Source organism: Papilio xuthus, unplaced genomic scaffold (genome assembly GCF_000836235.2).
Source record: "Papilio xuthus unplaced genomic scaffold, Pxut_1.1 DF825928.1, whole genome shotgun sequence".
Lineage (NCBI taxonomy): Eukaryota > Metazoa > Arthropoda > Insecta > Lepidoptera > Papilionidae > Papilio > Papilio xuthus.
This window is the reverse complement of record NW_013532721.1, coordinates 5,017,927-5,033,943: the sequence shown is the minus strand read 5'-3', so window position 1 is coordinate 5,033,943 and position 16,017 is coordinate 5,017,927. Positions and strand designations below refer to the sequence as shown.

The window sequence follows — 16,017 nt, the reverse complement described above, 5'->3', positions numbered from 1 at the left end:
GTGCCGCAAGAAATTTGTAACGTTTGCCGGCAGGACATGAGGGATGGGGGCGTGGGCGGGGGCTGATTGGAACATGGCGGGGATGCTATTTGTATACTCTATAAAGGACCTGTCGGAATCCCATTTTCTTGGAGAGATAAATCACCTCGCGGTCCGACTGCGGCCTTTGTACCACAGCCTGCGAAGTGAGAACCCATCTATGTGTCAACAATAAACATATTTTCTTTAATATTAAAATGTAAATATGTTTTGACGGATAAGTTCGATTCTTAAGGGTCATTTTACTTTGTCTTTATGACTATTTCATTGAAATTAATATTTATTCCAGCCTGCATTGATGAATTGACCATTCACGAACCACGTCATGATTACGGTAGGTACGAGTATATCTTTAAAATAGGATGAATCTTTACAGATGGAGATATGGTTATACACGTGAGGATTCAGGAATTGTTTTACCTTTTGTCCTGTAACGTTTCATTAATGTTAATAAATATAAAATAATATATTAAAAAAGTTAATTTTATAACGTTTTAGAGTACAATGTTGTTGCTACGCAATGTTTCACAAGAATTTAATATATCGTCTGGTTCGTGTGTATGTATTACACTAGACTGTAGTAAATTGAAATCCTTACTTTTCCCAAGTGTCAAGAAAACGTAATTTATTAAGGCGAGAAATTCAAACTGGGTCTATACCGTACATACTGTTTTGTTCAGTTTTTTACGGCGAGAAAAGGAATTAGGAATTTCACTTTAACATTATTTTGTAAATGTGAAAATGGTGGAAATAATTCTTTTGTACTTTTAAAATAAATATAATACCTAACGACAATCGTTTTAATGCGAATAGTTTTAAAAACATTAAGTTTTAGTCGCAGAGTCTTTAGTATGAAGGTAAGACATAAATATGTCGCTAGATGGCGTTGGCAAAGCACCTCTCGGCTTTCCACGCACATATTCAAATATTTCATTTGGCAATAAAATGGATAAGACTACAATATTTGCGCACGAATGCCGATTCTATTATACATTCTTCCACGTGACTTAATTCTTTGCTTTTTCCTTAAAGCATTTTTCTTTTTGCCGAAGCGATAAAAGACACCTATTGCGATCGAGGATTTGGAAAAGAATTCAGAATTTAGCTATTATTTTCGCAGACTTTCTTTTCCAATGGTAACATATTTCTCAGTGGAAAAAGTGTAAATACACATTTAAAATGTAGCTTATATTACTGGCTTTTGTAACATTTGCCAACCAGGATTCTGGCATAGGACTGAATCACGACTACTTATTATGAAGTGAATTTGTATTAGTTTTTGTTATAATAAAGTCGTGTTGAATTTTTTTCTAAAATTTTGACAATACTAACATTTTACTTTCCATTATTTATTTCATATGATTTTCTGTTACCTTTGTTTCATATGAGCAACAACATACAGTAATAAATGAACCAATAAGAAATAAAAATTTTTACATCGTTTTCAAGGAAAAACTTACATAATTGTATTCTATAGTCGTTAGGTTCGTGTTGGTAACGGGACAAGACAACAGGTAGATAGTGAAAAAAATGATAGAGATAGAGGTGGGGAATATTTGTGAGAATTTATATCTACCTTTGTTATGTGGAGTACGGAACTGTGAGGAATCCCGCATGTGAACAATACGGGCACATCGAATGACGAGCTCATGATATTAATCAATGTGGACTAACGTCATTTTATAATCTTACTGGAGACAATTGAGGACATGCCTGCAGATTCAGTTTATTGTTGAGTCGAATATCATTACAATTTTGCATATTTTAAAACTTTATATTTCTCTATTAAAGTATAATAATTAAGATTTTTTTTTTTTAAATTGTGAGAAAGCAAAGCTTCCAAATGAAACAAAGCCGACGACCTTGTAAATTATTTAAGACGCAAGATAAGATAAAATGTTCCACTGTTTAAAGAATCGTAATTAGATTGTTCGTTCGTGTTCATACAGAATACTTAATATTGTAAAAACAGTACCTACTTTTTGACCGTGTATTTAAGGACATTTCGTTTTAATAAAATATTCTATTCAAATCGTGCTCTACGGGAGAAAAAAAATTATTGTATTTTTAAGAATATGAATGTTTAACAGTTGAAAAAGAAGCAAACATTAAGATTAGTATTTACAATAAATGGAATTCAAAGTATTTAAGGTTATCAAATATTTATACAAGAGTTTTAGGCTCGCTGTCCGTCCGCTGGAGCCGTGTGTAACGTTATAATAAAGAAACGTTCTCATAATAAATGACGACACGTTGTCAAGGTAACGGCGTTCATTTTCCGCACAAACGATTAATTTTCCGCGTATACATGCACTGCTCACTGCTCACTACTCTGGGAACATATCGACAAATGGTACGGTACTTATTGTTTCTCACTATACAGTACTCGGACGCAATTATTTGACCTTTTCATGCGTTATTTATAACTTACAAGTCGAGACTTGAATTTGTTGAGAAATGTTATCCCTAGACAATGTCGTGAAATTAACAATATTTCGACGAGAGGAGTTTTTAATACGCGAATTTTCTAGTGTGAACTTATTTATAACATACTCAAGTTCCACTGAATTTTGCGAGCTTAGGTTTTTTTTAGATACAAAGGGTGTTGGTTTCTTGTTCTTAAATTCGTTGAAGACTAGAAATAGCAAAACCTAATGCAATTTAAAACGTAGTATTTTGTTTCTCTTTTGGCTCGCAACAGACGAAGAAACTCTCAATGAGCTAAATGCACTTTGAAAATAAATTGCTGTTAGCAATTGTAAGTTTTATTTCTACTTTAAAACCGAAAAGTACTCTTTAGTGTTTAAAATGTTTTTAACTGCAATTACATATTATTATTTTAAATAACAGATATGACGAAGCTTGGCATTTGCAAAGAATAGATGTAAATATCAATAAGTCTTAATACATCTCTCAGAAGTAAAATAAATTAATAATAATTCGACGAGATGAAAACAACTTCGTTTCTATTTTAGGTATTCTTGGTGACGAATCCTATATATTTGATTAATTTGGAATATTTCCTTCAAAGGTTTATTTAAAACTTGACTTAAAGCATTTTCGGAATGAGGTGGGAAGTAATTCCTAGGATGTAGCAACAGGCACACACTTTCAGTGGTGACAAACACTTGAACACAGTATTTGCGAAGCCCCGCGCCACCGGAACTTTATAATTAAGTAGAGTGCTGCCCAATTATCCTTGAGAATCTTCAGAGATTTCCTGTTGACTACAAATGTTGAAGTTTTTGAGTGTTTAATTAAAAAAATGTACGAGCTGAGAATGTTCCGTTCTGTTGGTTTTTGAGACCAAATATTCTGTATAAGATATATTCTAATCCGTATTATCTTTGACAAAACAGAGCTAACGGTACGTTTAAAAGAAGATTTTGGTTTCAAAAACCCACGATTAGAGGAAAGGACTATGTTATAGAAAGAAGTTTAGTCAAATTTAAGTTATCGTCTCTGCCAATTATTTGGTGGATTGCATGTAAAATAAATAGGTAATTTTATGTATGTAATCGATACACTGGTATCAAAGTTATCGTTGTAAAAATGTAATCAATATTTATATTATGAGAGAGAGGACAATCGTAAACATATATCGAGTGTAATGGCCGCCGCGCCGGAGAATTGGGAAGCCGTAATTTACTAATTAAACGAACGCTTGCCGAAGTAGTTTGTTCCGTTTGACGAGTGAGCCCCGAATTTGTAACCGCTCTTAATTGTTCCGACAAATAAAACCGAACAAATTAAATGCGGCTCGTAATTAAAGCAAGTGGCGTGAGTTCACTTGATATTGATATACGCCGACTTGTTAACTAAACCTCTCCATATTGTAACTGGAAAAGATAATCTTAGCATTTTTCATTAAATTCTATATATTTTTCAAGAAGTAATGCAATTAGTTTAATAAACTAGGAAGTCCAACAGTAACCCTATTACACGCATTTCTTTAAATTTAAGTGGTTTAAGCACATTTTTTTCAGTTAACTTTATACAGAAAAAGAAATGATAAGAGTTATTACTTTATAATATAAACTAGCTGTAGCCTGCGACTTCGTCAGCGCAAAAAAGCCTATAATATTCCCGTACACATCTAACTTTTCGTCAAAGTTCTGACAAAATCGGCTCAGCCCTTTTGGAGATTAGATTTCCGTTATAATGAGATATTTTTTTCGATATTACATACCAATTTTTATAAATAGTATACCTATAAATATCTAGATAGCCAAAACGTTTTAGCAATAAACTTTTGTACATACAAATATAGTAAGGCTTGAGTATCGTCTTTATGCGATATAGAATAAATTAGACATAGTCATATATCGGCGTTCATGAGGTCGTAAGGGTTAGTTATACAACACCCGGGCCGGAGGTTCTTGAGGGTCGCATCGATTATAACCAACTAGCCATTCCACAGACCGTTATAATAATCTCGTGTAAGTCCTATCCGTCCGTCCGTCGGGGGCATTTGTCTTTACGATAACTGGATCAACTTTGCCAATATCTTGCCCGAATTATTTTAATTACTGCGAACAAATTAAGGTCGTATGAGAAATTTATTACAAATGTTCCAACTGTTATTTTGATATATTTACAAATATTATTATTGGTTTTTATGCATAAGACAAGAATAAAAAAAAACGTTCTTGGAACCGTATGTTTTTATCCTTGTTCTTTGAACAATTATTTGGCATTTGTAATGGAAATTAGAAAGAGTTGTCGCAACCTGTTTCGTGGAGCTTTTTAGGGCAAAGCGGATCTCGACAAAGTTCCTAACAACTTCTAATTCAAGTTTTGGGATTAACAATCTCTTAATACTGTATAATTTGTGACTCCCTCGTCCTTGTTGCTTACTTTGAGGTCGACATTAAATTTTGTTTCATTTTGAGATCATTATTTCGTTTCGAGTTCGTTTTTGCCCTTTTTAATATTTTCTGCTAAGGTAAGGATTTTGTAAAATAACAAATTTTAAATTATATTTAAAACCAGATTAAACAAACTCATTAATTTCTGTACTTATTAACATTAAAATTTTTCTTTTAAAATAAATAAATCGCATTTATAAGCATCTGTAAGCAATTTGTTAATTCATCATAGCTCCGCATTTTTGGTTGATTAAAAGGTCTAATTAAACATAAGATTTTTCATAGTAGGGCGTCGGGCGACGGGCGGAGGTCAACAATATAATTGCCGGGGAGACCATTCAAATAAAAATTAAACCGCGCCGCGCTGAGCCGCGCTGTGCTGAGCCGAGCGGCTGCGGAAAGGCGTGGATGGATTTAAAGCGTCAATTAGTGCGGCTGCGGCTGCGGCTGCGGCTGAGACTGAGGCGGGAGAACTAAATTTGTACTTTACAACTAGTAAAAATAGTTTCATAGTTTTACATAGACTAAGATTCTCCAGATGCGACAATAATATTTCACTTTAGTACAATATAAACATCCGTTATATCTTCGATTTTCTCTTCTTCTTCAATCTTGATAAAATTTAAGACGATACAGGTAGATAAAAAATATAACTTTTTAACTAAGCTTACTCTTAACTTAATTTTTTTTCACTTTTTTAAATCCCTTTGTGTGAAAAAAATACGATAAAATAATAAAGCATTTTGATAATATTTGTTTGTTAGTCACATCTAGTTTATTTAGACGGACGTTGCATAGTTACACTTCACAGCTGTCGAGATGTGTTCCTAAAGGGGGAGGGCTCATAGAAGAGTGCGGTCGTTAAGAGAGCAAAGGGGCAAAGGGGTAGAGGGGCAGACAGCAGAGGGGCAAAGTCTCAACGACGGTGTTTATTGTCGAGGTTGCGTTGCCGGCGTTTTTGTACGCAACTGCGCAAACTGCGTAAAATTCAAATTGCCCTGTGAAGTGCGGAGAAAACGTTCCTCGTAAACTCTATTATTACAACCTCACAAAGGAGATGAGGGCTCTTGCCTTCGTGTGCAATGCTTTTTAATTTAATATTGTCATTAGCAAACGTTTATTTTTAAAATGGTTAAGCAGAGAATAACAACATTAATTACACGTTACAAAATACTTCCAAATAACATCAAGTATATATAAAAGGCAAAATATTTTTAATGAAATGGAATAATATCGTGATTTGGTTTGTTTTAATTGAGATTAGAAAGTGTGAGGTGCATATCGGAATGCAATCTTAGACTGACCTACATAGTACATATATAAGTACAAATATCTATCTCTACCTAACAATCCATTGTTCAAATCTGTTCATTCTTAACACGAGTTGAAAGAGCGCAAGTTAATACCGTTGTGGAAGATTTAGTGTGCAATTACCGCGTCAAAGAAAACTAACGCTAATTCTGTACTCGGAGCGGGCTGGAGGCGCAGGGTCAGGATGCGCTGTTTGATAAACACATCTGTTACCATCACTTTAAAGTTCTTTACTATACAAAACACGTAATAAAATCACGTCAGTTTGCGCTCATGAAACGCTACGCTTTTACGATTCTCCATTTAACGTCATAGTAAAAGTGGGAAGAAAATATAACGACGTGGTACGAGATAGTTTCAAAGTTCGTTGTAAAAAGAGATTTATAAACAGTTGTAGCGTGTCATTAGATAATGTTTTCCAACACTGAACAAACGTTTTTTTATTATTTTTTTGTTACTTTTAAAATAACATCTAATGTGTTTTGATTACTTTATAATATTGTTGAAGCGCAAAGATGTTAAATGAGAGTCAATGTATTTGTTATTAAAAAAATTACTGAGCGATAAGCTGCAGTCATGTGGCATCATGTTTAGATAGATTTTGTTTTGTTTAGTTAAATCTTTTTTAAACTCCTCTAGCATTCGCTTCGCCTTGTATCGATTAATGACCGCGTCTGTAGTGGAAAAGTTCAATAAATATGTAAATTGGGGTGAGATTAACTCGGATGGGAAAGAAATTCGCGCCCAGCGCTGAGTCGCGCCGTCGGACTCCGAAAATTACTTATTACGTCGCTCTATCTGAAAAATGAGCACCAGAATATGAGGCAAGAAACAGGTTTTTAAAATCTTATTACTGGAGATTTATGAGAGATCTATTAATCAAATCTTATCTACATTTGTACTTGCATCTTACTTCAACAATGACGTAATTAAATTAGCAAACTATTTGTTTTGACCTCTTTGGAACATTTAAACTTTGAATAATATAATATTAAAAGAGGAATCAATTAAAGTATAAGGTAACTATACAAAATATTGTTTCAGAAATAGTATATTCGCAAAATATATATTAATATATTTTGAGAAAATATATAATATTATATATATATAAAATTATTTAATGTACTACCTTCAGAGGCATGAGTTTTGCGACGGAAATTGTTGTGTAATTTCAAAATAGCGCTGAAAGAATTCCGCGGCTGCCGGATTTAGGCTGCCAGTCCACCAGAGCGGAGCGAGGCAGCGGAGCCGAGAAACGGACTAATGCGGAGTGGAGTTGCGTACTGTGACTGTCCACCGGAGCGGAGCGAGGCTGCGGAGCGGAGTGAGGAAGTAATGCGGAGCGGAGTTGCTGTGTTTTTCAATATGCGGAGCTAGGCAGTAAGTACGCGACGAGTGATTTCGAGCTCCCGGCGTGGGGCGATTGGTTTAGTTCTACGCGAAATGTCAGTGATAGCAGACATGCCATCGAAAAAGTTGATACATTATTATGCGCCCGCGCCCGCACTCGCTTCCCCGCTCCGCATCCCCGCACGTTTCCCCGCTCCGTTTCCCCGCTCCGCTTACCGGTTTTATATGAAATTTTAAACTAGCTCGCAAGTCCCTGTCCACTTAAGAGGAGCGGAGATTTTGTGCAATCCTATTGGTTAATATTTCTCCGTTTCTCGGCTCCGCTGCCTCGCTCCGCTCTGGTGGACTGGCAGCCTTATGGTCTCACAGCGATTTATGTGCAGCGCAGTACAACTCTCAGCCACAGAGTATACACGGGACAGAATAAACACTTTAGATAAAGTTAACAATATCTTCTAGTGTTACAACAACTGTAATAAGTATTTAAGGTGTAATAACATCATGGATTTACATTTAGAAAGGTCGCAATTGATATTATAAGATTTATAAATAAATCAAGGTTACAAGATGATAAGCATTACTTTTGCCTCCAAACGAAAATGAATAACAATTAAAAATGGTATAATACAATTGTGTATTCAACATTTGATTTGATTCAATTAAATATAATACCGTGGTAAGCCGTGTAATGGTACACTGTGTCATTTCACTTTTTATCACGCCTGTACCAGTTCATTTAGATATATATATCGCGTCAAGATTACTAAACATATGTCTTATTACTTTTCGCTTTAAAAACTTAACTTGAGAACTCAATTACAAAATAATCTTCTGTTCTAAATGAAGATGAAGACAACATAAGTAAAGTATCATTACAATTACGAAACGTTAAGAAACCGGTCCGAAAGTACTTGAAATTGTTAAGTTGTTAGATTACAGCCTAAAGGTCTTAGTGACCAATTAACTACTTTATAGTACTAAGAGTTGATTGTCAATAATTTCATTATTATTAAACACATAAAATAAAGCTGTTACCTGCCAGTTTAAGTCCGATCCTTTTGCCGGGCGGCTTCAGCAGCTCGATGTGCGTGCGCCGCAGCCCGCGCTCCGTGCACAGCCCCGAGTCCGTAGACAACGACGTCTGCGACTTGAACACTGCAACACAACAACGACAACTATACTAGCAATCAGACAACAGTCATTTCCCTTTGAAGTCTTAAAGAATAGAAGACAAACATATCAATGACAAACAACAGAATGCAGAGTAACAGTCTCGTAGAATAATAGTAAGTTGTGTGATAATATTCATGTTTATTAAAAATGTAAGTAATGATTAAAGAAGTATGAAACCCTTAAACATTTTCCTAAATGAAAGAAACACAACTTTACATATTTAGTAGTTAACGCTAATTAGTTGGATTCTTTTGATAATTTACAGAAAAGTAACGAATAAGTTCAACCTTCATAAAGTCAACCTTCGCTTCGAATTATTCAATGATAAAAGTCACAAAACGCTGTCAAAATGTGGAGCGTTACGAAAGGTGAAAAATGTAAAATGAATTGTGCAGACTAACGCTAGGAAAAAGCGCATAACGTCGAGACCTCTGCCATTCAATCAGTTGCTACAACTGAATGTGGTCTATTAAATGCAAAGATTATTTAGTACGAATATTATTATATAAATTGAATTTGAAATGTATTAACTCTACCTTCAACATTTCTTTATAATATTATATGAAGCAAACATATATATTAATTGTATAATATATAATAGCATCAATTGTAGCGAGCGATATCGTATAATGTAATTTATATTTTCAACGCGAAATTAAATTATTCGCAATTGAAATATGGCGGCAATTTGGACAAACAACAACAGGCGAGCTTACAAATCTCCCGCGGCCGCTCGTTAGCGCCGACTTTTGCTCAAACTGCAGTTGCCAACTGAAATAACACCGCGGCTAGGGATGTGCGCGATCGCTATGTCGATAGCTTAGCCGACGCACTAATTGATTACCGACGTAATACTCAGAGTGGTGAAAAACTCTAAGAACTGAACCCTTAATCTCTTTTAAAAGCTAGAAATCTTTTTGAAGCTCCAAAATCCAGAGTACCATGACAAGGCGGAAAAAGTAAAAATATATTGTACAAACTTGATAATAAACTCTAAAATAGTCTTTTCTAGTTCTACTACAAACAACCGTTAGCTGACTTACTACCATGCGTGAACAAAAAGGATTTCAGTATTTTGGACAAAAACAGTTTCAGTTTAAATGCTAATTCACGTCGATATCACAATCACCATAGCCCATCACTATGCTCTCCAGAAAGTGCGACACGGCTTCGAATTTTTTTTTCAAAGTAGAGATGAAATTTAGCAACAATATTGTTGTGACGGACATTAACCGCCCCCCGTCCGTTGACCGCCGCCCCCCGCCCGTTGACCGCCGCCCCCCGCCCGTCGACCGCCGCCCGGCTCAGGACCGCAAACGAACATTTACAAACACTCATTATCTTTAATTACCATTTCATTTTATAATTTTTATAATTCTACAAAATTACTACGACATAGTCTTGAAATTACTAAGTAAATAAAGCCGCCGTATCTAAATTTACCCCCTTTCTTTCATCTTATCAATTATCTTAAAAATTTAAATCAATACAATATAATCAATGTGAAAAAATCATTTTTTGACTCTAAAGTAGCTGATTAACGGGGTCATATTTAAGGCTACTTTTTAATTATGCGCTGGGGAAAGTTGCGGGCGACCGCTAGTTATCAATAAAGCTGAAGTTTTAACAATGATTTATCCTAATTGAAATGTTTCTCTACAGGTCTGACGGTCGTTGTCAAAACATGGCGTTTCATTAAAAAAATAATTTATTTTTATCTGTTCGCAGAAAGAATAAGTAAGATTTGCTTTTCACTGAAATGATTATGTGTTTGCAATTGTTGTTTTGTGTTTTGTAGACGTTTGAGAATAGAGAGCAGCAAATTTAGTGACGTAGTATTAGAAAGAGACAGGTAGACAGTTGTGTCTCGTGTTTAGGTGACGTAGCACACCACACATCCGGCCACGTGACCGCGGCATCCGGTGTGACCAGTTACAGGCGCGCGGCTGTCTGCGGAATGATATATATAACACATACCATATCTCACAGGCCACAACATACAAGATATGTTAACTACAATATGCATTACAATGATTTGTCTCAAGAAAACTTAATACTTGAAGAAAGTTCATATCCTAAATCATATCTTTATATATATAATTCTTCTGTGAGTGTGTATGTCACTGAACTTCTCTCAAACGACTGGACCGATTTTGATGAAATGTTTTGTGTGTGTTCAAGGGGATCTGGGAATGGTTTAGATTCACAATTTTATCCGCTGGACAATGTTTTTTTAATTAATTTTTAATTTATTAGTAGTTGTTGATTTGGAATGTTTTACATTGGATCCGACAGACGGCGCTACCATCGCAGTGTCAAATTTTAAATAATATTCGAATTATAGACGTGTAGACAGGACGTCTGTCGAGTTCGCTAGTATTTATACAAAAATTTACATGTATTCTTTTGTCATTAGGAAGCTACTTTATCACTGAGTAACATAAAATATATTTGTAACTAGATTTGTGTTTTATTTGGCGAGAACAAAGTCGTGGGAAAAAGCTAGTTAATGGTATATTAATTACTGATTTTCTGCCAGAGAGTAGATATGTATTTTCTCAAATACTTTGATGCCATAATATATGTTAACATGTGTCCTAGAATAATGTTCAGATATAGATAAAGGAAGATATTATTTTTTTTTTCAATTTAAGACACGCTGTACATAGACATAGGTACATATTTTCCTATTTATTTTATCCTAATAATTCTACTTTAATTAAAACAGAAATTATCACAAAAACATTTCCATTAAAATTTAGATGAAAAAGAATATCTTTATAAACTTTTGTCTGGAAAAAATTGTATACACAGCGCGGTTACATTTCTGCAGACGACTGCTTTCAAAGCAAAAAGTGGCTCCGAATAAGACGTGGCAACTTAAAATTTGCGCTGAAGGTAACCGAGTGTACGGGACTGGAAACTAGAATATTCTTGGTAATTCTCTCCAGATGTAAACTAAAATATAACTTGTTCAAAAGAAAATATAAAGTTATGTAAAGGAAATGAATTTCATTAGAAGCGTTGTGTTTACGTGTTGCGAAACACGTTGAGGTTAGCTCCATCAACTCAAGCGTTCTACTCGTATTCATATTTACATTATGAATGTAGGCAAAAATTACACTTTATTATTCTATCTATATTATGTATCTACATAGTTGTTTCCAAGACAATCCCAGTCAAAAAAAATCTGAATAATATGCAGTTACAAGTTTACGTCCCTTGCAGCATATTTGTAAGACCAAATCTAATATAGATGAATTTTATCTTCTTCTTCTAGCTCTACAGCCCTTTCTGGGACTTGGCTTGGTCCAGCAACTTTTTCCATCTCGGTCTATAATTTTATCACATGAGGCAAAACAAAGTTTCTTACTAATATTATAAATGCTAATGTTTGGATGGATGGATGTTTGAAAGAAAGCATCTCCAGAACGATTGCATGGAACTCGCTGAAAGGCATAGATATAGAACATGTATGAAAGAACTCATAGGCTAGTAATTCAGTTTCATAAATAAGAAAATGTCGTTGATAAATTTTATTTGAACAAAGTTTAAAGAAACTCGAGCTAGGAGTATTTGTTATTCGATAAAATCAGTTGTTAAGTGAGGTCATAGATTAAGCGGGCGCAGAGCATCGCTAAGCTCGCACTTCTGAGAGGCTTACGTGAGGAATACTTCGCCGCGGCTGCCGTGGCGCTGAAAACATTTTAAAGACTAGAGAAAACAAGCGCCCTGGGAAAAATACTCTTACCTCGAGTCGACTCAATTCTAACGATTAGATAAAGGCGCACAAAAAGTATTAACTTTAATAGCGTTGATAAAGATACAAAAGTTAAATAGTTTTTCATGTCTTTTTTTTTCACGTACAGACATCGATCTTACATCTTAGTTTGTAATACAGAGAGAATGACATAAAAATCGAGTTAAGGATGTTGTGAAGTTTAGTCAATAAGCTTTTATTAATATTCTTTTGTTATTTTTAAGTTAAAACACGAGATTCGAAATAAAAAATGTCTTTGTATACACATGCTGAATTCGATTCTGCGAGTTATTTTTTTAGATGCGGTGAATGATCCAATTATATTCCAGATTCTCAATTCTTAATTATAAAAGTTATAACAAACTGACTTTTGTTATTGTTTTAAAGTTACGCTTTCGCTTTTAATAATAGAGAAATTGTTATCAATTGAATGAATTTATTAATATTCATCATTTCAACAGAAATATTTTTGAATTTCTAGAAACTACTAAAAGCTAATTCTGCTATTTCACAGAAGTATTATATATATAATAGCAATAATTTTTTTTTAATATATCATATGGTGGCAAACGAGCGAGCGGCCACCTAAAATCGCTGAAATAGCGAAGTGACCGTTGTCCATAGACATACGCAATTGCATATGCGTTGCCTACCTTTAATCGACGGAGGAGAGTATGCACAGAAAGAAAATATATTCCCTTTCCATGCATCCTCACATCCGGAACATCCGCTTCCACTTCCCATCCTTTTCTTATAAGAAAAAGGGTGGGAAGGGAAAGAGGACTAAATTAGGCCTCCGGGACGCACACTCATCAGACGAAACGCGAAATTGCTTCCACTTGACGCCTGCCTTCTGTGTGGTTTATTTATATAGCTTTCTCCTTATCGTGATCTTATAGGTTTTAAAAAAAAGATTGATCTGTCACATTAACATACTACATTTTATTTCCCCCTCCTTTATTAAGAAAATATAGGTAACCCAAATTTGTATCACCGATCAATCAAGTGCGCAGTACAAGAAGTCAGCTTGAGTGAATTACGATATGTCGTTAATACTGAAGAATGTTGGTCGCAGTGTTAGCGATTTGTACTGCTACGTGACTGCGTGGAACATTATTTGCGTCAGTACATATTTATTATTAACTCGACGATTAGCTGCATAGAGGTGGATATAATTAAGTAAAGTGATTTTATTATAACTACGTTAATTTTAGTCTTTTAAAATACATCCATATTTTATTACATTTTTATAACATTATTCACATTTCTGTACATTTAAGACTTCTTCATTGTTTTTATTTACACAAGAAATTAACGTTCATTCATCTTATTGCTATTTATATTTCTTAGAAGATGACTCACAAAATGCAGAATCTTTATTTATAATATATGTTAAACCGCTGTAACTCGGGCCGCACAAAGCAATAATGCGTTAAAAAGAAAACAAATGTGGCACCCTTCAGCGTCTTGAAAGTATAAACGCGATTCGCGACGAAATTCGCTCGCTTTCAGAGAAACCAACATTTTATTAGTATACGTTTTATATTTAGCTGCCAATTAGCTTCTATAGAATCACTTCGAAATGCTTTCTGTCGTTTGCGAGGAGTGTTTGCGATGTTTGTGACTAAGTTTAGAAATGTGCAAGGATTAGTTTCTTGATTTGCACAAGTTGGAACTACATAACAATCTGTATTTTACATTACGTTTGTACAACACGCCCGTAACACAGATGGGTAGGCAGAGATCACGGACCTCAATTTGGCACGTTCCTAACACACATCTCGCGCTTCTTCTATATTTGTAAAATAATTGTTTTATATTTCGATGATAAAATTAAGGAAATAACAGTGAAAGGCGACATTATAAAGGAGCTGGCGATCGCTTCGGCGGAGTTTTTACAATCCCACGCGCTTCCTTTGCCATTTCCGCTACGGAATAGTAAAAAGTAACAGAAGGAAATAGCTCATTATCCTGAGCAAGGTCTCGACACCCCACCATGGAGTCTGGAGATCACGTAATCCATTACCATGGCCGCGCGTGACTTGCGATAGAGAACTTTAGCTCTATTTTTATTGTATCCATATTCCCTGATGCTGTATAGTCAAACAATAGACATAATATTAATTTTAGAGTTGTAATTATAGTATGCAATTTATAGTCATGCGAGTAGATCAATGTAAGTTGAAAATCTTCGTAATCATTTTAGTATCCCGCAAATCCTTTAGTTGTTATGTTCACAGTCAAAATAAACAACGTGAACCGTAACTTGTATTTGATGTAAAGTTAGGAAGTTTAGCAGAGAACAGATGTCGGATTAGATTTTTCCGCGGTGCGTCGCCAGCCTTACGCCGGCGAGTTCATTTGTACGCCTCGTAAATGATAAATGCTTTGTATCGCCGGTCTACTGTAACTTGTGGAAGTCACAGAGTCCGGCCTCCTTTCTGATTTATTATACATAACATAATGTATACGGCCGTGCGACTAACTTATTTGTCGTAGTGGACAGTAAATTTTATTGCGTCCCAAAGGCCGCTCTGAGGAAAATATATTCGACCGATTTATGTTTAGGAATAAATATTTTAAAAACATTACTTTCAAAATGATTATTTAAAAATAAATTAATAAACATAGATCGTAGTAAAACATCACACTTTATAGAATTAAGGGTTATATTTAAAAAGTAAAATATTTGTATGAAAAATGTTTAAATATAATTTAAACATTTTTCTGTTCAGTCAGTTCAGTTATCTGTACTCGTGCCTTCTTTCAGTAAGTAGGCCAGTGTGACACTCCGCATGTCAAAATGATACCACTGATAGTGGCAAAGTGTTCCAAGAAGGTCACCAGTGATCCCCTTTTAGTGGTATATCGTAAAAAGTATATTTTATGACAGAAAAGTGTAGCTTTTAACATTACGTGCGTATTTAATAGGACACTTTATTGACTTAAACTAAAGGTGACACGTGATACATTGAAGCGAGCACGACAAGTTAGTTGTGTATGTATAATATTGTTAATTATTTGTTATGTAAATATATACCTCCGCATGATGTACCAACATTATTTTCTTAATAAACATCTTTTAAAGAAATATGTTTCTTTACATGGATGAGTTTCACAATGAATTAAAAACTAATTTAATATCTGTTCAACTCAAATATGTACACTGCACGTGTTGGGTGTGCTATTTCTTACTAGCTATCTCCCGCGACTAATTAAATAAGACATAATTAGTAGTCTATTTGTTCTTATAGGTTATGTTGTACATCTATGTAGAATTTCAGCGAGATCTATGAAGCTGTTTTGCACATAAATTTTAACAAACTTCCATCTATCCATCTCAACTTTCATTATTAAATATTTATTTTCACATTTATATCATTAGTAAGATGGATTGGAGAATATATGGGAATTGAGATCAAGCAATGATAGTGGTAACGTCACGGCATGCATTATTCAATCAGCACACGCACTGGCTGACACTCATAAACTGCCTGCCCCCCCCCCCCCCCCCCC

General features: G+C 34.7%; 1 protein-coding gene across 1 annotated transcript in view; it reads right to left on the bottom strand.

The window, feature by feature from the left end:
- The window catches only part of Grip (Glutamate receptor interacting protein), a 95,593-nt gene that overhangs the window by 72,183 nt on the left and 7,393 nt on the right, over positions 1 to 16,017 (bottom strand). The window contains exon 2 of the mRNA XM_013322540.1: positions 8,604 to 8,723. Within this exon, the coding sequence (XP_013177994.1) occupies positions 8,604 to 8,723 (120 nt within the window). The remainder of the gene's footprint in view (positions 1 to 8,603; positions 8,724 to 16,017) is intronic.